Here is a 27,703-nt window from a genome sequence, read left to right as displayed (position 1 = left end):
TTAACAAACAGATTCAGTTTTCCAGAAACACGGAGAAGCTAAGTGGTGAACAGCATGCTTCTAATTAAAGAAAGAGCGGATCTGCCCATATAGGGGGTCATTGATCAAACTGGTGTAAAGAAGAACTGACTTAGTTGCCCATAGCAACCAATCAGATTCCTCCTTTCATTTTTCCAAAGCCAGCACACTAGTTTGATAAATGAGCCCCATAATCTGTAGTGTCTGAACACAGCCTAAGGCCACTATCACACGATAGCATGGTGGTCCATAGACTGCTTTAAAAACATGAAAGAGAAGAAAATGCTGTATTTCCATTCTAGTTTTTTCCATATGTTTTGGACCAGATATGGGTTTTGACTTGCAAATACAGATGGAGAAAGATGATCAAAACACATCTTTCATTTGGCAACAACAGATTTTTCCAGGCAAGTTCACATTTTGTGTTAATCAGTAAATGTTATCCTAAGATAATAACTAAGGGGGAACATGCTGGTTATCAGCCAAGGCTGATTTCTAGATACACATTTTTATAAATGCATGGATGTGGATAATCTTTCTACTAGAGCGTATTGATTCTGTAAAAATAACCTCTTCTTTTGCAGTATCCACTAACAATGGTGATGCTGTTCACTGGGGATATCTACAGCCTCCTGAATTTCCTCAGCTTTGCTCGGTGGCTGTTTATTGGTCTGGTTGTCGTTGGACTCATTTATCTACGATACAAACGACCTGAGATGCATCGCCCTTTCAAGGTACACTCACCTCTGCGTCTGACTGACATTAATCTTGATACGCCGCACAGAAGCCTTCAGTGTCAGGGGTTATTGAAGACGATTGTGTATCACCAACTAATATACAGCTTCTGTATTTGGAACTGCCATAGACAACATGGCTAACCGCTCCTAGGAAACGGCTCTGTAAAGTTTGTTGTTGTATCATAGAGTGTTTGGTTCTGACTTTAAAATAAACAGAATATTTTTTTTTATACTTTTTTATAAGTAAGGAGCAGTAGGCTTTATTTATGAATATTTTATATTTTTTTTAATGATTTATGCCCGTTGCTGGGTCATAAAATGTTCTAGCGTAAGATGGTTGAAAGTACCATATTAGCATATTCTCTTGTAAGTTTTAGTTGTGGTATGTCCGTGTTTCAAATCGTGCTTTTGAATGATGATACCCTCAGCTAATATTTCAAAAGCATGCCACCTTAGTTTACCAGAAACCATGCTTATTTATGCTAGAATTATTTTGAATTATATTTACTTGGCGTTAGCTTCCAACTCACACTACACTTTATTTTATGTGCTTTTCAGGCTTGTTAATGGCATGATTTTCATTCTTGTTAGTTGCCTATGACGTGACCGTAAAAAAAAAGCTTATAACATGGTTGGGAGTGCAGATAAAGTAGTATGTGAATACAATTGTCAACATAATTTGAAAGCCTCAAAAGCTCTATTTTTATGCAGGCTCGGACTTTCCCACAAGGGAAGAGGTGAATCCCCTGTTGGGCCCCTGAGCAAGGATAGGATCCTAGCCCCCCAACCCTTGCACAAGTGGCACATGGCACAGTACACAGACTGTACTGCATACACATAATAACTGTACAACATCTTAACTGCCTGTGTGTCCATATAAGCAACAGGGTAGACTTTTTACCTACCCAGTTTATTATTGTAAATGCATCGGGTAGCGGAGATAGCTTGTAGGTGCACAGACGTGGTGTCCAGAGCAGTTTTGAGAACAAGCTAAACAGCGGGCTACTAAAGAAAATAAATGTGTGCTAGTACAGTTAGGGATTTGCAAATGGAGGACAGAAAATATTTGCATGTAGTTGTACAGTGGTCCCCCCAGAATTAATTTTACTGGTGGGCCTAAGGCACCCCAGTCTGTAAATTTTTTATGGCCTCATGTATTGACAAAGAAGAAAAAATGGCTGATGGATCATAAATGAGACCCATTTGGGGAGATTCATCAAACAGGTGTAAAGTAGAACTGGCTTAGTTGCCCAAAACAACCAATCAGATTACACCTTTAATCTTCCAAAGGAGCTGTCAAAAATGAAAGGTGAAATCTGATTGGTTGCTATGAGCAACTATGGCAGTTTTACTTTACACTAGTGTGATAAATCTCCCCTATTATGCCCCATACATAAGTGGTAATACATTTTAAGATATGCTAAATGTAATTGTGCATATAGAAGGCCATCATATACAGTACTTGCAATGTACAGGTAATTTTATATTTATATCTTTGTTATTGCTCTTTCCAGGTGCCAATCTTTATACCAGCATTATTTTCCTTCACCTGTTTGTTTATGGTCACTTTATCACTATACTCAGACCCCATAAACACAGGTATCGGTTTTGCCATTACCTTGACTGGTGTTCCTGCTTACTACCTGTTTGTCATCTGGGACAAGAAGCCAAGATGGTTCCAAAAATTTTCAGGTAAAGTTAATCAAGTTGTAGCATGAATAAGAATTAAACAACAAAGTGGAGCTAATGACACTTACAATTTTCATGTTTTAAAAAAAAAGCAACTTAAACCTTTGATGTTTGCAAAATTGCAAAATAAAGGCCATATAATCCTTCCTTACCTTTCCTCGCGGCATAAAATGTTCTAATATGTGTATCACGAGGAGACCCGTGTGTGGAAACAACATGATTTTGCAATATTGTATCATAAGATGTCTATCCTATATATGTCCATGTGTGGCCACCTAGTGGTTGTCTTGTGAATTGCAGCCTGTCAAGGATTTTGCTTGCATATCGGGATATTGTATTGAATTGGTTTCATAAGATATTGTAGTCCTTTAGACCTAAGGTAAGGGTAGACTCCTCTTTATATATATTATGTAAATGCCTTAACGACGAGGCCTGCTAAATGAAGAGTAAATGTCTACAGTACCTGACCTTATTTTCCTACTTTTGAGACATTTATGACCTTATTATTAGGGATGAGCAAACCCGTGGAAGTTCGGGTTCGCCGGGTTCAGCCGAACTTCAGGTCAAAGTTCGGGTTCGGGACCCGAACTTGACCCGAACTTGAACTCAAACCCGGACCCCATTAAAGTCAATGCGGACCCGAACTTCACTTTATTATTTTCCGTTATAACCTGGTTATAATGGAAAATAATAGCATTCTTAACACAGAATGCTAAATAAAATGGCCATTGAGGGGTTAAAGGACCTGCAAAAGGACCACGTAGTGAGCGCAGGTCCTTCTATCTTCATTCAGCAGGACCCGCAATGAGGTCACCACACTCACCATGAGATCAAGTGGATGTGGTGAGTTTTTTTAAAATTATTTTTAACCCCTCAATGGCCATTTTATTTAGCATTCTGTCTTAAGAATGCTATTATTTTCCGTTATAACCATGTTATAATGGAAAATAATAAATTCACCCGAACACCTAACCTGAACTTCAGTGAAAAAGTCAGTGTTCGGGTCTGGGTACCTGAACTCCCAAAGTTCGGTACGAACCCGAACTTTGCAGTTCGGGTTCGCTCAATCCTACTTATTATGAGTGTATGTACAGATCCATCATTTGGCTTCTATATATACTTTACTATGGGCATTTTTTCACTGATTCATATGGGATCAGTGCCATCTGTATAACTGTGCTATACAAATCAAAACTTGTAATTTATACATTTAAGTCTCTATGCTATGTATACACATGTACTCAGGGAATGCTAATAGCCAAATCAGGCATCTTGAGCTCAGAAGGAACAGATATTTTATTGAATCTTTTCCCACAAAACTAACTGCTCAGCTTCTCCTGCTCTAGATAACGCTGCCTGTAGATTACACTGCTTTTAAGTCATCATTGGTATATTTCAGTGTCTTTACGCTTTTTGTAATGATGCTTTAATTGTTTTTTGTTTATGCAATAACACTCAGGGAAATTAAAAAAGAAAAGTGGCACCTTGTATGAGAGGATTGTAATTATCTGTGTACCCCTTCCTCTAAATAAGTAACCTCCACCTACACATTGAAATGCTTTTCGAACCGCACGCCTACCACTTGAATATGAGACACTGAATGTAGGTTTTGCAGCATGAAAATATATCTTACGCAGGTAGCAACTATAGTGAACCACATTAGTTAATGATCCATTTCCACATTTTAATTTGAGCCCTTTTATTCTACACGTTTTCTTTTCGACTAGTGATACTGTGTATCAGTTCATCAGATATAAAGCAAACATTGAATCTGTACAGTGTCTTGTCTTACATAAGGATTGAGGTGCTCTTTTCATATGCAGTAATTAAAGAGAGTTGCCTGCAGATTTATATAATAAGGAGAATGGTATCTCAGTGCTGAATGTGATGCTACGTGGCACGGAATCATACACTGCAAGACAGAACATTGGACCCTTTATCCAGTGTGGTTGCATCAGATTTCCCTTAATGGTTTGGATACATTTCAGGGACACATTTTAGAATAGAAGTCAACAGTTTTAAGCTAGGTTCCTTAAACCTTTGGGCTCCATGGCAATGATGGCATTGTCTAATCAGGAATGTGCTCATCACAATGGCAGACACCATCAATGCCATGAATCCCAATGGTTCAAGGAACCCAGCTAAAAACTGCTTAAAATTGGTGACTTTTATTGTAAAATTTTCAGTAGAGTCTACAAGCTATAAATGCTGACTAGAAGGGATGCAAAGTCAATCAGTGGCCTACACTAGGTGCAAGGATGCCATCCTGCTATGAGGATCATGCGTGTAGAAACAAATCTATAGATAATGTCACATTTTAATGCCAACTAAGCTCATCCACGTCTGCCAGTTTGAGTTCTTAACAAGTTATAAATTAAGTTGTTATAGTTTTATTTTCCAGTGATGAATTTATATAGTTTGTTTTCAGTATGGCTTTATTTGGAGTCCACCAAATTATCCTTGCACTCACATAACTTATCCAAACGCTGACACTTTGCTTGAAGAACCTAGAGTGCTGATAATATCTGCATTTGCCTCTATATGCTAAATCTCCAAGGGTCTCTATCCATACATGTTAAACTATAGTCAGCTGATAATGTATATGAGGACTTCCGACTCTTAGGCTTGAGGATAGAACTGGGCAACTTAAATTTATGGCAGGAGATAAGCTGCCACCGGAGGTGTCTGGCAGCAGCTTTCTTCTCTCTTGTTATAGAAAACACATGCATGCTGATCTAAATCAAACATACTTGTGTATTGTGAAGTTAGGAGGAATACCTGTCAGCTGAATAAGGGTTATTACAGCTAATGCGCGAAATACAGGCGTGGGTGACTTTTGCTACATTTTCCAAGCTGCTAGAAGTTTCCTGAGACTGGAGAAAATTGTTGGCATGGCAGAACATAAAAAAATGGCTTTATATGCAGTTAGAGCGCTCTAATATATTCGCTTTTGCGGTTATCGGCACTAATGATGCAAATATTTTGCCGCAATATGTGAAACTTCACATTTTAGCAGGTCTGCATGTATGTTTGGACAGCAGAACCTATCACACTACCTAACACCCTGCACTGCAACAGCTACACTATATCAGGATATAACCTACACTGACTATCTCCCACTAACTAACTAACTAACTAACTATCTATCTAATGTAGTGTGGAAAGCACAGAGCACAGCAATGACACTGCTGTCTCTCTCAGAACTTTAAAAAAAAACTGTAGAAAATGGCTGCTGGGGAGGTTCTTATATAATAAGGGGTAGGCAACTTTCCTATTGGTTGCTAGGGATGTTGCTAAGCTCAGACAAGGACATTCCAGCCTTCTCATTGGCCCACAAGCAAGAAGCAGGGAGGTTACTGATTAAAATAAACTAGAATATTCTAAATTACAAATATATATAATTATATTCTAAATATTCGCAAATTCTCGAAGATACTCCCAACAACAAACATTGGAGTTTCAGCCATCTGCTGCCAATATATTGTATAAGCTGCCAACATGTAACAAAGAAGGGCAGGAATAGAAATAATGCATAATAATGGGAACCTAAATTCTGATGCTTATGTAGGGAGCTGGAACAAGCACAGTATGGTATAGGATAATCTTTGCCTAGTGGCCTTCATCATCATCATTGATCCAGATCAGTAGATACTCATAATTATTTTATACTTCTTGTGTTCCCCTTTATAATAATGGACTTCAGCATGGCATTTACTCTGTAAAACAATAGAGCTTCTCTACTGAGCAGTCAGTCAGCATTGAAAACTAGGCAAAAAGTTTTCCCTGGAGAAATCTTGATAAACTAGGATTGTCCCTTGGAATCAAGAACCGCTGACATTAATATTCTTCTGATTGTGGAAAGGTCAACTATATAATTTCCTAGCAAATCTGTTTTTGTGGCTTGAATGTCACATAAAACCCTGCGTACATGTTCAGCCTTATCTGGGGCTTACTAAAGAATTATTTAAATGGTTGTGTGGCACACAGTTATTTGGTTCATTTACAAATAAGCATGAATCGTCCTAAATCAATACATGAAGCGGAGCATATGACCAGAGAGGTCTCATTTATTATCAGCTGCATAATTACAGGCTAAAAGGGAAAGTGGCACATTTGCAATGCAAAGCATTCTTTCCGATAGCTGCAGTAATCTTTAAATGAGTTGATCAGCTACTCAGGACATGTAAACTGTTACGTATCCCAGTTGAGTTAGCGAGAACAAACTATGTTGGCCAATACAATTTAACCCATTCGGTTCCAAGGTTAGAACAGATTACAATCTTCTTAATTTCAGAGAATATATAAGAATAGATTGGATCAGAGCTCTTAATTGACAAGAGAGAATGTTACCCATGTCTGTGCCTACGCATTTATATTGCATTTTAATGTCTGGGTTTATAAACAAAAGCTGTATCAGCTAGAAATGAGGTTAATAGAAGCACAAAATCCTAGTTTATCAAGCATGAAAGAAGAAAATACTGTATATTTTCATTGTACTTGTACTGGGGTAGGAGCCGTAGAAGTAAACCTTTTTGAAATCATTACGGAATATGGTCTAAAGGAAATCGACTTCAGGGAAAGGCCATTTTCTAGAGAGAAAACTCAAATATGACCCACTAACATTGAATGTTTACATTAACATTGAATTAGAGAGAACATAAGCATTCAGTAAACCCCCAAGGCTTTATCCAATCTCCCATAAGGCGCAGGGGGGTGCCGATCATGGCTGCTATTAGGGGACAATAATAATGTAATGTTACACTTTAAACAGTGCACACGCACACACAAAAGTATAGAAAGTGTTATTCCTTCTATTCCTTTCTTGGCTCAGTGTATGCAGAGAAGTGTAGTAAGAGAGGACTAGCTTTTAAAAAACAAAACAAAAGAAAAAACATATTGCAATATTGTGTCAAGAGATGTCTATCCTATGCCAATGTTCAGCCTCCCGGTGGTTGTGTTGTGAGTTGCAGTCTGTCAAGTGTTTCACTAGCATGTTGTGATATTATGTTGAATTTGTTTTATGAGAAATTGGAGTCTTTAACCAAAGATGAGCAATGGTAAATGTAGACACTTCTGTACATGTAGGCTCTAATAGGTCCAGGTATAGCTGAAGGAGCCCTTCATTTTTACCAGCTGCAAGATATTATTTTCCCAGGTCCCTCACTGGTACTATGAGACAATTTGGTAAGAACAGTTTCCTCAACTAGTTTGGCCAAACTTTGGCTTTGACCTGGGAGAGTCATATTTGAAAAGCAGCACTTTGCTCAGTTTGGTCATTGTGAATGTATTATTTGCACATCATGAACATCTGATGCATATCTATATATCAATATTATATGAACATAATGTGTTAGGTAGCTGAAGGCAGAAAGTCTTGATAGAAGCTAATGGCTGGTGGCAGAATTCCAGAAAGAAATAAAGTGAGGTATCTAAAGATGGCAGTCTGGGACAGTTCTAATTTTAAACTATGCAAGATTATAGTAGTGTAGCTGTAGTTCAATAAACAAACATATTAAAAGGGTTTCTCTATCTCAGTTTTTTATGGGTGAAATTGGAATAATCCACTGTAGGAATTATGAAAACGGCCAATCAGCCAGTGCTCATCTGTTTCCATAACTCCCACTGCAGTAAATGGAAACTAATCTTGTTAAATGCTCTACCCTATGAAATGGGGATAGGAACTTGGACAGGTCTTCTAGACAATGTTACAACTTTTTATATAAATTACTGTATCATGAAACTCGAAGCCTCAAAAATATTTTTTGCTAAAAATTTTGTCTCCTTTGTCTAAAAAGAAAGTCTTCACTTATTTACTATCTAATGAGATGACTACTCAGTACCTACTACATACTGCCTACAGCCATAACCTACGAATGTAGTAGAGTTAACACTTATGATTTATGAGACGTGTTATCTAAACTAAATGAGTTAAGCAAACACCTTCAATTGCTTTTCAATGGCTTTTGTCTCAAGATAACGCGATGAGTTAAAGGATAACTGTCGTATTATTTTTTTTTTTGAGTATTGGATTGTGGTGATTAATATCACCTTGGTGGCCCTATTTCAACTTTTCACTGTGTATTCAATTACCCCTTAATTCCACATTTTTGTTCCCTGTACTGCCTACTTTTACCTGTGCTTAAAATAGAGTTGCTAGGCATGGTCGATCTGTTGCTAGGCATAGACGATCTGTTGAAGGACGGAGGATGCAGAAGCAGGCTGCGTGCAAGGTCACATTACTGACTGCCGGGGACTGTAAGTAAATGATTAAAGCCAGGTCCTCCCCAGCAGCTGATAACAGTGCCTGTGCTGTGTGCACTTCTTCCTGTCCCTGCACTTGGCAGACGCTCCCTCACTCAGCAGAGCTGGAGAATGCAGAGTTGAAGCAGCGCACAACAGGGAAGGGAGATCTGCCATCTGCTCAGTGTATAAATGAAAGCAACATGTGGTAAGAGGACCCCTTTGTGCTGCAGGAGATTAACCCTTTAGGGGGAGAGGGCTCTGGTTACTGACACTTTTGGGGGGCTATTGTTACTGGCTAGGAAGGGCAGGCGGGATTAGCCTCAGGGGGAGGGCAGTGGCGGCCATCTTAACTGAATAATGAAATTGCAGTTTTATGCAGACTGGTTGCTAAGGGCTGAATCTTATTAAATATGGGGTAAGTCGGTCTAATAGTAACTGATTCTGGAATATCATGTTATTAGTAACTACATATATGAAAATTGAAATTAGGGTCTAAATGTGACAGTTATCCTTTAAGAAATTTGAGTTAAGAGCACATTTTCAGCACTTCAATCAACCCTATACAGCAATGCATAAAGTGAAAATGGTCATTACATAAAGTGAAAAACCTTTGTATTGACTGACAATGTAGTCCTGTATAGTCCTGTATGTAATGTTCATCTAGCAAGTAAGATATGCGTTTAGTGCTCTCTCTTTCTCAACACGGGTTTGTCTGGACCTTTTGAGAAGTTTGGACTGAATCACAAACTGCTAGAATCAATTCATGGCCATGTCTGTATTTTGGTCCACAAACTGCGGATCTGCAAAATATGGGTACCCCCAGAATATACTGTATACAGCATATACTGTTTACAGTTTGTGAATCATTCAGAATTGTCTCCATTTCTGCATAAACTTGACCATAAACTACATCAGATATTCACACATCCTAAAAGTAGATAACCATAACAAGCAAATTAATAAAAATATTAGACTTGGTCATTAATTTATTGAGGAAAATAATCCAATATCAAGGTGTTGAGTTTTAAAAGTATATGAACCTGTGCTTTCAGTAACTGGTGTGATCCCCTTTGCTGATTAGTCCTACACATCGGCTTTTAGGAATTTTATCCCATTCCTCGGTATAAAACATCTCAATTATGCTAGTGGGTTACCTCCCATAAGCTGCTTGCTTCAGCATTAGTGTTGGATTAGGGTCAGGATTTTGACTTGCCCATTCCAGAACTTAAACTTTCAGCAATTATTTTTCAGCAATTCTTTGGTAGAACAGCTTACTGTATGTGCTTAGGGTTGTTGTCTTGCTGCGTGACCCTCTTGAGTTTCAGCTCACAGACAGATTCCCCGACATTTACCTCTAGAATTTCCTGTTATAGTTCAAAATTCATTGTTCCATCAATGATGGCAAGCTGTCCTTGCCGGGATGCAGCAAAACAGGTACAAACCATCATATTACCACCACTATGTTTCACAGAAAGAGTGAGGTTTTTATGCTGCAATGTAGTGTTTTCCTTTCTCCAAACTTAGCACTTCTAAAACTCACACTTCTCATATAAACCAACACATTCTATTTTATTCTCATTCGTCCACAAACTGTTCTAATAGCCTTGGCTTGTCTAGGCGATCTTTAGCAAACTGCATACAGGCAGCAATGTTAATTTTTTGAGAGCAGTGGCTTTCTCATTGCAGTCCTGCCATGAAAACCATTGTTTTTCGTTGTTCTCCTGATGGTGAACTCATGAACATTAGCTAATGTGAGAAAAGCATTTAGTTACTTAGAGGTTACCTTGGGTTTCTTGTGACCTCGCTTAATATTACACACCTTGCACTTGGCATGATCTTTGTTGGTTGGCCATTCCTGGGAAGGGTAATAGTGGTCTTGAATTTACTCCACTTGTACACAATATGACTGCAGATTGGTGGGATCCAATCTCTTTAGTGATGGTTTTGTAACCTTTTCATGTTAATGAGCATCAACAACTCTTCTTCTGAGATCCTCAGTAATGTTCTTTGTTTGTACACTTCCACAAACATGTTGTCAAGAGCAGACGGTAAAAGATCCCTGTTCTTTAATAAAACAGGTCACTCACACCCGATTGTCATCACATTAATTGAAAACACCTAACTTCACTTTCAAATTATCTGCTAATCCTAAAGGTTCACAAAGTTTTGCCAGTCACAGACATGTGATAGTTGATCAATTTCCTCAATAAATAATTGATCAAATATAATATTTTTTACTCATGTCTTTGATTTGGTTATCTACTTTTAGGACTTTAGAACTTTTAACATTGAAACTCTTATGTAATTTTAGGTCAAATTTATACAGAGATACACAAAATTGGGAACGTTTCACAAACTTTCATGCATCACTGTATATATTATATCCCAGCATCAACTTGTACGCCTGCAAGTTTTGTGACCTCTTCTTAATGCTTTACTCTAGTAACTATTTGGCAAGCAGTTTTTGACAATACTGTATTAATATAGATATGTAAAGGTGTTGGCCTTACGGTTCACCCGGTGGTCGTTTCGCTGCGAATTTTGCTTGTTCGCGATTCGCCGAACATGCGAACATATGGCGATATTCGCATGCGCCATAATCTTTTGCATTGCGCTGAACTTTGACCCATGACACATCCATCAGGTGGGACAGGAAAGCCAATTGAGACGTTTCAGCACATGGACACCCCCCCCCCCCCACCCAATAACAAAACCCAATCTGGCAGCCATTTAACATTCTGTGTTTTGCCAGTGTAGGGAGAAGTTGCTTTGTGGAGCAGGGACAGGCTGTTAGGGCCACTAAACGCTAGCTAATAGGGCCACAAAGTCTTTTTAAGGACTGGTATAGGTGTGCTATCGAGAGGTGTGATATACTGAGGGGTGTGATATACTTATAATATACTTTCTAACATAGAAAGTATATTATAGTGCATTTGTATTGTGCAGCAGTTGTGTGCGGTTCTGCTGCAATACCACAGTTATATAGAGGGACAAAAGCTATTGGAATAACTAATTGCAACTGGTGTGATATACCTGTTGCCCCCCTAAAAAACTGATTGAGGGGTGTGATATACCTATAATATACTTTCTAACATAGAAAGTATATTATAGTGCATTTGTATTGTTCAGCAGTTGTGTGCGGTTCTGCTGCGATATCACAGTTATATAAAGGGACAAGCGTTATTGAAATAACTATTTGCAACGGGTGTGATATACCTGTTGCCCAAAAAAAGATTGAGGGGTGCGATATACCTGCTTTGACAAAATACTGATTAAGGGGTTTGATATACTTGCTTCCACAAAATACTGATTGAGGGGTGCAATATCCCTGCTTCTACAAAATACTGATTATAGGGATCTATATACCTGCTTCCACAAAATACTGATTGAGGGGTGCGATATACCTGCTTCCACCAAATATTGATTGAGGCCTGTGATTCACCGGCTTCCACAAATACTGATTGAGGGGTGCGATATAGCTGCGTCCACCAAATATTGATTAAGGGGTTCTATATACCTGTTTCCACAAAATACTGATTAAGGGGTTTGATATACCTGCTTCCACAAAATACAGATTGAGGGGTGCAATATACCTGCTTCCACAAAATACTGATTGAGGGGTGCGATATACCTGTTTCCACAAATTGAAAGTTTTGTGACCTCTCATTAATGCTTGACTCTAGTAAATATTTGGCAAGAAGTTTTTGACGATACTGTATTAATATGGATATGCAAAGGTGTAGGTTATATGTAACACCCCAGAGTGGTGTTACCGCTAGAGATGGCCTTGCGGTTTGCCCGGTGGTCGTCTCGCTGCGAATTTTGCTAGTTCGCGATTCGCCGAACTTGTGAACATATGGCCATATTCGCATGCGCCATAATCTTTTGCATTGCACTGAACTTTGACCCATGACACATCCATCAGGTGGGACAGGACAGCCAATTGAGACATTTCAGATCTGGCAGCCATTTAACATTCTGTGTTTTGCCAGAGTAGGGAGAAGTTGCTTTGTGGAGCAGGGACAGGCTGTTAGGGACACTAAACAGTAGCTAATAGGGCCACAAAAGTCCTTTTAAGGTGTGCTATCGATAGCTGTGACATATACTGAGGGGTGTGATATACTTATAATATACTTTCTTACATAGAAAGTATATTATAGTACATTTGGATTGTGCAGCAGTTGTGTGCGGTTCTGCTGCGATACCACAGCTATATAGAGGGACAAACGCTATTGGAATAACTAATTGCAACTGGTGTGATATACCTGTTGCCCCCCAAAAAATCTGATTGAGGGGTGTGATATACCTATAGTATACTTTCAAACATAGAAAGTATATTATAGTGCATTTGTATTGTGCAGCAGTTGTGTACGGTTCTGCTGCGATACCGCAGGTATATAGAGGGACAAGCGTTATTGGAATAACTATTTGCAACGGGTGTGATATACCTGTTGCCCCAAAAAAACTTATTGAGAGGTGCGATATACCTGCTTCCACAAAATACTGATTGACGGGTGCGATATACTTGCTTTCACCAAATATTGATTGAGGCCTGTGATTCACCGGATTCCACAAATACTGATTGAGGGGTGTGATATAGCTGCTTCCATCAAATATTGATTAAGGCGTTCTATATAACTGTTTCCACAAAATACTGGTTGAGTGCAGCAATATACCTGCTTCCACAAAATACTGATTAAGGGGTTTGATATACCTGCTTCCACAAAATACAGATTGAGGCCTGCGATACACCGGCTTCCACAAAATACTAATTGAGGGGTGCAATATACCTGCTTTCACAAAATACTGATTGAGGTGTGCGATATACCTGCTTCCACCAGCTATTGATTCAGGTGTTCTATATACCTGTTTCCACAAAATACTGATTGAGGGGTGCGATATACCTGCTTCTACAAAATACTGATGAAGGGGTTCTATATACCTGCTTCCACAAAATACTGATTGAGGGGTGCAATATACCTGCTTCCACAAAATACTGATGAAGGGGTTCGATATACCTGCTTCCACAAACTACTGATTGAGGGGTGCGATATACCTGCTTCTACAAAACACTGATTAAGATGTTCTATAAACCTGCTTCACACAAAATACTGATTGAGTGGTGTGATATACCTGCTTCCACCAAATATTGATTGAGGCCTGCGATACACCGGCTTCCACAAAATACTGATTGAGGGGTGCGATATACCTGTTTCTACCTGGAGGGGAGTTCAGAGGGAGAGATGGAGCAGCAGATATGGAGGAGCAGGAGGAGAAGCAGGCAGAACTCGCAGTACACAGGAAGCAAAAGCAGACTGCAAATGCATCTGGAGCGAGCCACCCACCATGCACGTTACATCTTGCGCTCCCAGGACACCGGCACATGGCTCTGCAGTGTGGGCTTTTTTTAACGTGTCAGCTGCTGACAATAGTGTTGCCATTTGCAGCCTGTGCTGTCAACGCATAAGTCGCGGTAAGCCAAACACTCACCTAGGGACGACCTCCTTAAGAATGCACCTGGCCTCCCATCACCGAGCCCAGTGGGAGCAACGCCGTCAGAACCCACGAAGCCACACTCCTGGTTCTCCACGTCCTGCCTCTTCTCCTCTCTCCTCCCATTTGTCCTCCACTCCACCGCCACGGATTGCATGCAGGCCTGCCTCTTCTTCTCCTCCTTCTACGCCATCCTCCGTCTCCTCCTTGGCTGACTCCTCCTTTTCCACTACCACCTCTTATGCTGCACTCCCCAAACTCCCCAGAATCTATTCGACATGCCAGGTGAGATGTTGCCATGCTGTGCTGCGGCTGTTGTGCCTAGAAGCTAAGAGCCACACCGATCCTGCACTGCTTTCAGCTCTGCGGTCACAGGCCGATCAGTGGCTAACCCCACTCATTTTGACAGTAGGTAAAGTGGTGTGCGACAACAGTGCCAATCTGCTGAGCTCGCTGAAACAGGGCAAAATGACCGTGCATGTCACACATCCTGAACTTAGTCGTGCAGAGATTCATTGCCAAATACCCCGGGGTCCAGGACGTTTTGCGGCAGGCCAATAAAATCTCTAGCCATTTTAGAAGATCTTACACGGCCATGGCTCCCCTTGCTGCTGTTCAGCGGTGACACCACCTGCCCATCAGACGTCTGATTTGTGACAGCCTGACGTGCTGGAACTCCACCTTGTATATGCTTGATAGGCTGCTCCAGCAGCAACGTGTTGATACCAACTACCTATACGAACTCTGCAGCAGGACAGGTTCTGGGGAGCTTGGTTTCTTTTCACTACGCCAGTGGCTGCTCATGCACGATGCATGCAGACTTCTGCGGCCATTTGTTGAGTTCACCAAACTGGTCAGTCGCAGCCAGGGCACTATCAGTGACATTGTACCTTACGCCTTCTTTCTGGAGCGTGCATTGCGTCGTGTCATTGATCCAGCCTTCGAGGAGCAGGATCTGGAAGATGAGGAAGTCGCAATGCTGAATGAATTCCCAGGGGGGGATACTCCATCTGAGACAAGTCAGTGTCATGATGAGGAGTGGGGGAAGCTTCCCACCATACGATAATCGGTATTGCAGGGAATCATCTAGGTCAGGATGCCGGGATCAGGGAGCAGGTCACCTCCTAAAGCGTCCCTAATCCTTGCCCTAACTCCTCACCATATGAGCAGACCTGGATGGTAGGATACCTAGGATACCTAGGACCCTGAGTCACCCTCAAAATTCCTTACATAGGAGCAGGGGAGAGACGACCTGTTCTTCCAAGAAACGGAAGAGCAGGAGTCTCTGCAGGCCTAACAGCAAGGAGAGGAAGCCAAGTGGAACGGCAGGTAAGTATCCAGTGGCGGGGATAACCACTGAACCAAGAACCCATGAAGGCATAGTGACTTACCTGCCGCAGCTGCTGGACGGCACAACAGAAGACCACACCAAGGTAAACTGGAACCCATACACACGTACTGCAATCCAAACACCAAACGGATGCAGTACATACTAACACACAGGAACCAGCTCTCCAGCAACAGCTCACAGACTTGAATTTTGGTTCTTTTCAGGGATCCCTGGTGTTGTCCATGCCTTGGGGGAGGAGACCAAGGACAACTTTCTCCTGGACGATGAGTAGGAGCCAGGGCGCTCCACTGCTTCCAATTTTGTGCAAATGGGCGCCTTCAAGCTCCAGTGTTTGAAGGGGGATGTATAAAAAGCATAAAGGGCAAGGATCAGTAGTGGTTGGCAACGTATTTAGACACCAGGTACAAACACAAAATGGCGGACATGTTACTAGCTTCACAGAGGGCTGTCAGAATACAGCATTTCCAGGTCTTGCTACGAGAGATGCTACATTCTGCTGTTGCGGGCGCTGGGAAAGGAGTTTTCACCCACAGCAAAACAGGTGCAGGTACCAATCCTACCGCGCCTGCAAGAAGAGGGCGATTTGAAGATGTGTTGGTCATTTCCTCAGGGAAAGCCTAGAACGACAGGTGTCTGACTACATCGGGATAACGACCGAGAATGAACGCTCTGAGAAGCAAGGAATCCCTGGACTACTGGGTGTGCAGGATTGACCTGTGGCCAGAGCTGGCACAATTTGCCATGGAACTCTTGGCTTGCCCCTCATCGAATGTCCTGTCCGAAAGGACGTTCAGCGGAGCAGGAAGGATCGCGACTGATAGACTGATAAGCGCACTCGCCTAGCTCACGACAGTGTGACTTTTGTATGTACAGCGGCATAAAAGGCCTTTTCTGTCAGGTGAATGCCTAATGTTTGGGGCCACTGTACTACACTGGCCTGCAGTAAAATTGTTATCCACTGACCGTCTAATATACCTCCAGCCACATAATCACTTGTTCTTTTCTGTCCGGTGAATGGCAAATTTTTCGGGCCTGTATTCCACTAGCCTACAGTAAAATTGTTATCCACTGACAGCCTAATATATCTCCAGCCACATAATCACTTGTTCTTTTCTGTCCAGTGAATGCATCATTTTTGGGGCCTGTACTCCACTGGCCTACAGTAAAATTGTTATCCACTGACTAGCTAATATACCTCCAGCCCATTATCACTTGTTTTTTTCTGTCAAGTGAATGCCTAATGTTTGGGGCCTGTACTCTACTGGCCTACAGTAAAATTGTTATCCACTGAACAGCTAATATACCTCCAGCCACATAATCACTTGTTTTTTTCTGTCCGGTGAATGCCTAAAGTTTGGGACCTGTACTCCACTGGCCTACAGTAAAATTGTTATCCACTGAACAGCTAATATACCTCCAGCCACATAATCACTTGTTTTTTTTCTGTCCGGTGAATGCCTAAAGTTTGGGACCTGTACTCCACTGGCCTACAGTAAAATTGTTATCCACTGAACAGCTAATATACCTCCAGCCACATAATCACTTGTTTTTTTCTGTCCGGTGAATGCCTAAAGTTTGGGTCCTGTACTCCACTGGCCTGCAGTAAAATTGATATCCACTGATTGTCTAATATACCTTCAGCCACATAATCACTTGTTCTTTTCTATCCAGCGAATGCATAATTTTTGTTGGGGCCTATACTCCACTGGCCTGCAGTAAAATTGTTATCCAGTGACCGTCTAATGTACCTCAAGCCACATAATCACGTGTTCTTTTCTGTCCAGTGAATGCCACATTTTTGTGGCCTGTACTCCACTGACCTACAGTAAAATTGTTATCCACTGACCAGCTAATATACCTCCAGCCACATAATCACTTGTTCTTTTCTGTCCGGAAAAAGCCTAATGTTTGGGGCCTGTACTCCACTGGCCTGCAGTAAAATTGATATTCACTGACCGTCTAATATACCTTCAGCCACATTATCACTTGTTCTTTTCTGTCCAGCGAATGCATAATTTTTGGGGTCTATACTCCACTGGCCTACAGTAAAATTGTTATCCACTGACCGCCTAATATACCTCCAGCCACATAATCACTTTTTCTTTTCTGTCCAGTGAATGCCTAATTTTTGGGGCCTGTACTCCACTGGCCTATAGTAAAATTATTATCCACTGACCGGCTAATGTACCTCCAGCCACATAATCACTATTTTTTTTCTGTCTGGTGAATGCCTAATGTTTGGAGCCTGTACTCCACTGGCCTACAGTAAAATTGTTATCCACTGACCGTCTAATATACCTCCAGCCACATATTCACTTGTTCTTTTTTGTCAGGTGAATGCCTACTTTTTGGGGCCCGTACTACCGCCACATTTTTGAGAGTTTCCCTTTAAGACGCATAAAAATGGCCCCTGATTAAAATACATATTTTTTGTGGGAATTGTTGCCATTGATCCCCCTCTGGTATGTCACTGTCCATGTTGTGGGACTATTTGTGCACTTCTAGTAAGTATATGGTGGCTGCAAATATGACCTGAAGGTTTTTCAGGTTCGCCTGCCATTAAAGTGAATGGGGCCCGCCGCGAACGCGTGGCTCGCTAACATTTGATCGCGCAAGCACATTCACGAAACATCCTGGACGATTTTCGTCCATCACTAGTTACTACTATCTCTAATGGGCTAATATAGCCAGCCAGCCAGAGTACCTTAAGCTTAGGAGCCAGGAGGAAAGTTCCCTGGCAAAACCATAAGTCAGACCAAAGAGACAAGTACAGCATACATAAGTAACAATATAGTAAGCAAGTCTGTCAGTACAGCAGAGAGAGAGAAAGCAAGCAGAGTTATTGAAGAAGCCTGCCAGTTTAATACTAAAGCCTGCTGGGACCAAGACAAAGCTTGAAACTGTTTCTGATGAATGTTTATTTAGGTAAACGTGCTGTTCAACTACATGCAAGGTCTGGACTCAAGTTATTCTATTATCCCTCAATTATTCCTCCTATTTATTGCTTCAGAGCCAAAGCCTGGGGTCCAGCCGTATCCAGGTAGGAGCACCGTGACACACATAGAGAGACATCTTAAGTCGCACTATACCACTCGGCATTCCTACATCTGGGACGCGTTTTAGATATAGAGGGCCCTAGGGGGAGGCCGCCCGTTGCATTTACAGTGCTTGATATTTGAATGCACATGCTTTTAGACACAGACACAAATTTGTACTACCAATTCACACCGTATAAAGGATTGAAATAATATTTGACTTAGCATGTCTCCAAGTGGCACATTTAGGGAAAAGTTTTGCTTCGTATCTTAAATCTGCAGTAATTTCTTTGCCATAAACATCATCACAAAGTATCATTAAATATGATTTTAACAACCACTGCAGTCCAAAGCTACGCTGGCACCGGCGATTAAGTATAATTAAAACTCATCTAATTAAAATATGTTTTTCTAGCAAGCTGTTCGTTTTATACAGGTCAGAATGCTTTTGAACCCTCTCAGCGAGGGAGGATGGGGCACCTTAAAAGAACAGCTTGATCTTTTAAGACACTCACTAGCTAAATGTTTTTTTTTCTTTGCTATTTAATACGCACAAAGTCACAGCCAAAATATGCAGTGTTCCTCAATTCTGTAGCACGTAACATAATGTTCTGATCAGGACTCAGAATTGAATGCCAGCAAACACTTAATGTATGCAAAGGAAACCTTTTGTCCCTTGTGTATGTGCTGTATTATGCACTTATCTATATGTGCTCTTCTTGAGTGCAGCTGAGCAGCTCGTAGTATGTTTCTCTTCAAAGGCTTGTTCACACAAATATAATAGCTCTATGGGTTCTGCATCTAAATGGAAGCAAAATATGAACCTACTGTAAGTTCATTGACAGAACAGGAGAAGCCTGAGCTAGAAAAGGAGAGCTGTTTGCATCCATTTCACCCAAATTTTATACAGAGATACCGTCTATCTAGTTCTTATATGATTTCTTCTTAACACATTGGGGGAGTGTCACGTACCGGGGACCAGACCGGTCCACCGCGTCACGTGACAAGGGTTGCCCAAGCCCTTCAGGCCGAATCACCTCACGCCCTCATATGCTGTTACGTCCTACGCCGGGCCGTAACTTGAGCATAAATCACCACCTGAAGCCTGCAAGCACACCCACGCACTAACACGAAACTTTCACTGCCACCACCTGTCAGTTATAAGGTCGACAGGACACCCACACGATAGATAGCAAGCCTCACGGAAAAACAACCTACAGCCTCAGACTGCACACACACTCTTCATGGAGCTAACAGGCTCTTAAGGTTACAAGACAAACCATCCAACTTTTAGGTTTAATGTATAAAAATAGACAGTACTTGGTTACAAAAAATGATTAACAAGAGACATACATAAATGGCAAAGAATTGTAAAATAAAAAGGAGAAAACAAAGAAAGTTCAAATACTTAACATTTGTGTGGTAAAAGTCCATTCCTCCCAGGAGATTTGGGCAGAGTAATGGTGCACAAACCAATTTGATTGGATCTCCCACTTTGTGACACCCAAATACTCTCGTTGCTGTCATGAATCCCAAATTGCTACCAGTCAGAAACCTCTGAGGACATTAAAATTGTAGCATTAGCAAGGAACATGAATACATGAATGGGATTTGACAAGATGGAACCAAAGTAGGGGCGTTGCTAAGGTCTCAAAAGATTCTTTAAGTTGAACAACTGCATCCCCTTCCCCTGCAAACACTAGGACTGAAGACATTTTACTGTACTTGCTATACAGCAGTACATACCTCTTAGGCTACTTTCACACTGGCGTTTCTGGGTCCGCTTGCGAGATCCGTTTCGGGGCCCTCACAAGCGGCCCAAAACAGATCAGTTTAGCCCCAATGGATTCTGAATGGATAAGGATCCGTTCACAATGCATCAGTTTGCCTCCGTTCAGCCTCCATTCCGCTCTGGAGGCGGACACCAAAACGCTGCTTGCAGCGTTTTGATGTCCGCCTGACGATGCGGAGCCAAACAGATCCGTCCTGACTTACAATGTAAGTCAATGGGGACGGATCCGTTTTCACTGACACAATATGGTGCAATTGAAAACGGATCCGCCTCCCATTGACTTTCAGTGTAAGTTAAAACGGATCCGTTTGCATTATCATGAACAAATGCAAACAGATCCGTTCTGAACAGACACAAGCGTTTGCATTATCGGTGCGGATCCGTCTGTGCAGATACAAGACGGATCCGCACCTAACGCAGGTGTGAAAGTAGCCTTACATCCAGGGCCTCCCAGGTGATGTCTCCTCTCATGTAGATCTTCTCTGTCATCATCTTCTCCATTTGGTCTAGACAACTTCTCTCAGCCGTCTCGTCTCAGCTTCCTCACTATTCTGTACCCCCAAATACTATCCTGAAGAAAAATGAGTGCCCTCCATAGTAACAGTACTCCTCATAGTCCCACCAATAGTAATTCCCTTCTAGAATGCCCTCATTAGTAATACTGCCTCCTACTGGACCCAACAGTGATTATGCTCCACAAGAGTGCCTCCATTAGTAGAAGAGCCCTCCAGTATAAATAATTTCCTTCACAGAGCCCCCAGTTGAAAAAAGGCCCCCTTAGTGCTCTTAGTAGAAATAATGCGGATCCCTCCTTTAGAGCCCCCAGTAGTAATAAGAACTCCTAATGTCCCCTGGATTTAAAATGCCCCAACAGTGCCCCCAGTATTTATACTGCCCCCTACTGTTATAATGCTCGCCCTGAAGCACCCAAGTATTTATAATGCCACCTGCAGTGCCCCTGTAGTTATATCACCCCCTACTGTTATAATGCTCGCCCTGAAGCGCCCCCAATATTTATAATGTCGCCTGCAGTGCCTCCTGTAGATATATTCCTCCGTTTAGTGTCCTCAGAAATTATAATTCCTCAGCTCCTCCGCCATACAGTCCCATGTAAATAACACTATTTCCCTCCCTCCGCCATAGAGTCCCATATAAATACCATCTCTCCAGCCCCCTCCAATATACAGTCCTATGTAAATAATATCCCTCTCTATCTACAGCCCCCTCCAAAATACAGTCCCATGTAAATAACATCACACCATCTCTCCTGCCCCTTCCAACATACAGTCCTATGTAAATAACATCACCCCCTCCCCAGCCACCTCCAACATGCAGTCCCATGTAAATAACATTACCCCTTAACATTCAATCCCATATAAATAATATCACTCCCTCCCACAGCTGCCTTCAACATGCAGTCCCATATAAATAACATTACCCCTCAACATACAGTCCCATGTAATTAACATCACTCCACCTCACTTTCCCATGTAAATAACTTCCCTCCCTTCAGCCCTAACATACAGTCCCAATTAAATAACTACAACTCCCAACATTGCTCTGATCTCATCTCAGCCTCTTCCCAGGGCTTCTCTTCACCGCTGAGCCTTCCTCTTCTGCACTGGTCACATGATGGTGACATCATCCCAGGTCCTTTTCTGCTACTGCATTTAGAACTGATCACATGACCTGTGAGGTCATCACAGGTCCTTCAGCTCTTGCAGTGCATTAGATTCAATTGTATTGCCATCTTGAGGATGGTAACACAGTTATATCTAATAGGCAGGCAGTACATTCGGGGCCTGGAACAAAACATTAGGGGCCCAAGCCCCAAATGTTTTGATCTACCAACGCCCCTGAACCAAAGTATGTTCATGTTAAGTATTTTTTTAACCCCTCCTCTATGTATATCTATAGTACCCTTCAAACACTAGTTCATATATGGAATTATTCTAAGTGCAAAGGTAAGATGTCATTGTAGCAGATGCTGATTAACTCTTCTATGTGTGGACACCTTGCCTTCAGAGCAGGATGTCTATGTGATGTGTTGAAGTCACTAGTGTTGAGCAAAGGGAAACATTCGAAGCGAAATTCGGTCCGAAGTCTAGAAAAACTTTGATTCGCAACAAGGCCAAATTTCCTTGCGCTTCATAGTAATGAATTCGTTTTTCCTATAATGGTGGCTGCATGTGTTACAAAGTGAAAGTAAGAAGCTCGGGAAAGTGAGATCACCCATAATGCAGCCAGGCAATCTACAGGTAGCCATCCCCTGTAATGTCACAGCTCTATAAAAGCCTCATCCCACCAGGTCTCTACCATTGTCCTGTGAGCTGAGCACAGGGAGAGACATGTTAATAGGACAATATTGGAGAGGGAGAGTGCAGGAAAAGTGCATTACTATGAACTGCACTGACATTCAGAGTTAACCCATCATTTTAGTGATACAGTTAGTGTGCCTCAGTATTGAATGCAGGTATCATATATATCGCCAGTGTCGGACTGGGGTGCCTAGGGCCCACCAGTAAAATTCAAATATTACCTGCTCACAAAGCAGCAATATGCTACCAGATGATTGAATGTGCAGGTCCCTGCAGCAACTTTGAGAAGGTAGATCCTGGGGAAAATAGGATACTGGATAGCTTTCCTCTATACCTAGAAGTCATCTCAGCTCTGATCGTGTCTATAGTTAGAGATGAGCAAATCGAAGTTGACGAAGTGGAATTCAATCTGAATTTCAGGAAAAATGTATACGCACCAAAGTCGAATTTCCTCACGCCTCGTGGTCACGAATCACATTTTTTCCTAAAATGGCTGCTGCACATGTTAGGACATGGGGCAGGGAACTCTGGGAATGAGGGATCACCCACAATGCCATGCATGTAGCCAATCGGCAGACAGCCAGCCCTGTGATGTCACAGCCCAATAAATCATCAATTTTCCAGTGTACTTAGTGCAGGGAGAGACGTCAGCAGACGCTAGGGACATTGGCAGAAAATACTTTAAAACCTTTATTTTGCTCTATAGAAGTTCAGGGAAAGGATAGGGAGGAATCATTCCACAGTATTGAAGCCCTTTTTGGCGTGTATTAGTGACAAAAAAATATATATTATTTGCTGTTCAGCGTGCAGTTATATGTTCTAAAGCCCTTTTTGGCATGTATTAGTGGAAAAAAAATATTTATTATTTGCCGTTCAGCGGTGCAGTTATATGTTCTAAAGCATTTTGTGGCGTGTATAAGTGGAAAAAAATAATGGATTATTTGCCATTCAGCAGTGCAGTTATATGTACTAAAGCCCTTTTTGGCATGTATTAGTGGAAAAATATATATATATTATTTGCCGTTCAGCGGTGCAGTTATATGTTCTAAAGCCTTTTGTGGCATGTATAAGTGGAAAAAAGTAAGGGCCTATTAGCCATTCAAGGGTGCAGTTATATGTTCTAAAGCCCTTTTTGGCATGTACTAGTGGCACAAAAATATATATTATTTGCCGTTCAAGGGTGTAGTTAAATGTTCTAAAGCCTTTTGTGACGTGTATAAGTGGAAAAAAATAATGGCCTATTTGCCGTTCAGCAGTGCAGTTATATGTTCTAAAGCCCTTTTTTGCATGTATTAGTGGAAAAAATCTATATATTATTTGCCTTTCAGCAGTACAGTTATATGTTCTAAAGCCTTTTTTTAGCGTGTGTTAGTGTAAAAAAATATATAAATTTGCTGTTCAGCGGTGCAGTTATATGTTCTAAAGCCCTTTTTGTTGTGTATTAGTGGCAAAAAAGATATATATATTTGCTGTTCAGCGGTGCAGTTATATGTTTTAAAGCTCTTTTTGGCATGTATCAGTGGCAAAAAATATATATTTGCCGTTCAGCAGTGCAGTTATATGTTCTAAAGTCTTTTGTGGCATGTATAAGTGGAAAAAAATAAGTGCCTATTTGCCGTTCAGTGGTGCAGTTATATGTTCTAAAGCTCTTTTTGGCGTGCATTAGTGGAAAGAAAAAAGGCCTTACTAGACATTGTGTGGTGAAGGGAGAAAATTACAGACTTTTTTGTGGTGTTTTAATTACCTTTTTATTTATCTATTTGATCTAATAGTATGTCAGACAGAGAAGTGCCAGGCCCTGCACAGGGGAGTGGCAGAGGCCTAAATGTTTCTGGCACAGGCATAGGTCGCTGCAGAGTAAAGGGGAGTGGCAGAAGGAGTCGCAGCGAGAGGCCTGAGCTCTCGGTGTCATCTTGCGGTCGTGTCTTGACCAGCAACCCAGCGGTTCTTGAATGGTTGACTCGGTCATCCACTTCGTCCCAAGTGACATCAGACACCCCCAACCAAGAGTCGGTGGGTTCGTCAAACACAACCCTTTGCTGGCATGGCCCGGGAGCAGGCTCTGTGCCCTCACCTGTCCTCAACCTGCCTCTGTCCTTTTCTGTTCCCACAGCCAGAGAAGTATTATATGCTATGGCCTCAGCTCCACTATAAAGCAAGGATGAGCTACTAGAGGACAGTCAGCAGCTACTGGCCAGCCAAGATGTGGCAGAGACATCCGCCGCTTCCTAGGAAAGTAGTCAGTAGAGGGGCATGGGAGCTGTTGTTGCGAGTGGTCAGGCTCCTGACTCAGAGACCATTGAGGAGGACATCAGTGACGTGCAGACAATACTCGATGATGATGATGTAGCTGATCGTACTTGGGTGAATTAGGGGCTCCATCATCATCGGGAGAAGAGGGTGGCAGCTTACCCGTGAGGCAGCGGTGGAACCAGCAAGTCGCTAGCATGGCCAGGAGTCAGCAGGGTGGCAGCAGTGGGAGGTTGGGAGCCAAATGTGCCCGGTGTAGAACATCCGCTTCGCAGGGGCCTACATGCCCATAAAGTAATGGTGCATGGTATCATGGAGGCAGCAGCGGTAGCAGTCAGTCAGTGCGGAGTGTTGGGGGTTAAGCCGCCGGAGGAGGTGAACATGGTCATTTGTAGAATCTGTGGGCAGAAGGTGAAGCTTGGCCAGGGTGCCAATGTTGGCACCATGGCACTGCATCAACAAATACAGCGTGACCATAAAGTGGTCTGGGAGAATCGTGGCTCCGATGTGGTGGTCCAGCCTGCTGCAGCAAATGCTGCATCACCCGATGGCAAGCACCTGATTTCATCCAGGAAAGGCTCCACCACCTCACCTGAAGGGAGTTGTCTGTCCTTACCATCATCTGCTTGTCCTGATGCTCCTGCTCCTACTCCTCATGAGTCATTTCGCCAGCAATGGATCACATAAAGTGATTAACAAGAGACAACAGTATGTGTGCACTCATCCAACGGCGCAGAAGCTAAATGTGATCCTGGCCAAGTTGCTGGTGCTGCAGTCCCTCCCTTTCCAAGTGGTTGACTCTGCATCTTTTATAGAACTGATGGCTTGTGCCGAGCCGAGGTGGAGAGTCCCAAGCCGTTTTTTCTTTGCCAAAAAGGCAGTACCAGCCCTGCACATTATGTATATAGAACATAATGTGGGCCAGTCCTTCAGCCTGTCGGTGTCTGCCAAAGTGGACGACAGCACCGACATGTGGAGCTGAGACTACAGTCAGGGACAAATGTCCTATACGGCCCACTGGGTGTATGTGGTTCCTGCACAGCCACACCAGCAACTTGGCCAGGTGACGCCGCTTCCGCCTCCACATTCTCATGCAGTTGGTCCTGCGACAATGTCCGCCTCTGCCTCCTCATACTTCACCGTGTCCTCAGCCTCCACTGCAGGGACATTTCAAAGTTCCCCTCCAGCATACCACATGTGCAGAACACGGCGGTGTAACGCTGTTCTGCACCTGGTTTGTTTGGGTGAACGGAGTCACACATGGTAGGAACTGCTCCGTGTCCTACATCAAGAAATCGAATCCTGGCTTTCTCCCTGACAACTCAAAATCGGAACCATGGTGACCGACAACGGGAAGAACATGGTGTCGCTGCTGTGTCAAGAAGGGCTGAGCCATGCGCTCTGCATGGCACACATGTTCAGTCTGGTTATCAAGCAGTTCCTGAAGTCTTCCACCCATCTGCAAGACATCCTAAAAATGGCCAGGAAACTTTGCATGCACTTCAGCCACTCGTACACAGCAAAGCACACCCTCCTTGAGCTGCAGCGGCACAATGGCATCCCCCAACATAGGCTGATATGCGACGTTTCCACCAGTTGGAATTCCACCCTCCATATGTTGGACCGACTATACGAACAGAGAACAGCCATGTCAGTTGCCAGGACTACGGGATGAACAACGTCATTCCACTGCTTCATGTCCTGGAACAGATGCTGGTAAATGTGGCTGGTCAGGGGACGACTGGAGACGTGGCGCCTAGATCTCACGGCCACATGAGCCCTGTCGGGGATGAACTGGAGGAGGAGGAGGAGTGGTAGAATCTGTGGTCTCTTCCTGATTCTGCTGCTGCTGCCACCTCTACACTCTGTCGTTGTGCCACTCTGTTGCCTCCTGATGCTGCTGCCACCTCCACACTGTCATTGTGCCACCCTGTGGCCTCCTCCTGATGCTGCTGCTACCACACTCTGTCACTGTGCCACTCTGTGGCCTCCTGATGATGCTTCTGCCACTTCTACACTGTCATTGTGCCACCCTGTGGCCTCCTCCTGATGCTGCTGCTTCCACACTCTGTCATTGTGCCAATATGTGGCCTCCTGATGATGCTGCTGCCACCTCTACACTGTCATTGTGCCACCCTGTGGCCTCCTCCTGATGCTGCTTCTGCTGCCACCTCCACACTCAGTCATTGTGTCACTCTGTGTTCTCCTCCTGATGCTGCTGCCACATCCAGACTCTGTCATAGGGCCACTCTGTAGACTTCTCATGCTGTTCCCACCCTCCCACTTTATGACTGGACGACTATTTTGCCTTTCGGCCTGGCTGACATCATCATTTATTTGACCCTTCTTCTGATCTGTCAGAAGGAAGGAAAAATGAGACGCACAACGGATCCTGTCTATGTAACAGCTATAATGCCTGCATGAAATGGTCCCTATTTTGCATCAGAATTTGCTTATGATTTGGTAGCCAAAAGCAGGAGTGGGTACAAAACACAGAAGACATGCAAATATTCCATTTACGTGTAATCTTTGTTTTGGATCCACTCCTGTTTTTTTTTGCTTTAGCAATACTGATGGATTACAGACCAAAATTCTGACCCAGTGAAGGCGGATGCTCCACAGACAGGATCCGTTTTTTGGGGGTTATTGTTCTGACGGATCAGAGGAAGGGCAAAATAATCAGTGACGTCAACACAAACTTACTGCTGACACCCTCCCCACTCTGTCGGGGGGGTTCTACTTGTATAAGTATTTAATAGAACAGGTTCTGTAAACAT

At 42.6% G+C, this 27,703-nt stretch overlaps 1 protein-coding gene across 1 annotated transcript in view; it reads left to right on the top strand.

Moving 5' to 3' along the window:
* The window catches only part of SLC7A11 (solute carrier family 7 member 11), a 363,535-nt gene that overhangs the window by 304,189 nt on the left and 31,643 nt on the right, over positions 1-27,703 (top strand). Inside the window, exons 10-11 of the mRNA XM_040418452.1 lie at positions 603-752; positions 2,270-2,447. Coding sequence (XP_040274386.1) covers positions 603-752; positions 2,270-2,447 — 328 coding nt within the window. The remainder of the gene's footprint in view (positions 1-602; positions 753-2,269; positions 2,448-27,703) is intronic.

This window comes from Bufo bufo, chromosome 2 (assembly GCF_905171765.1).
Source record: "Bufo bufo chromosome 2, aBufBuf1.1, whole genome shotgun sequence".
NCBI classification, from domain to species: domain Eukaryota; kingdom Metazoa; phylum Chordata; class Amphibia; order Anura; family Bufonidae; genus Bufo; species Bufo bufo.
Note: the sequence above shows the minus strand (reverse complement) of the source record. Positions and strands in the feature narration are given on the sequence as shown.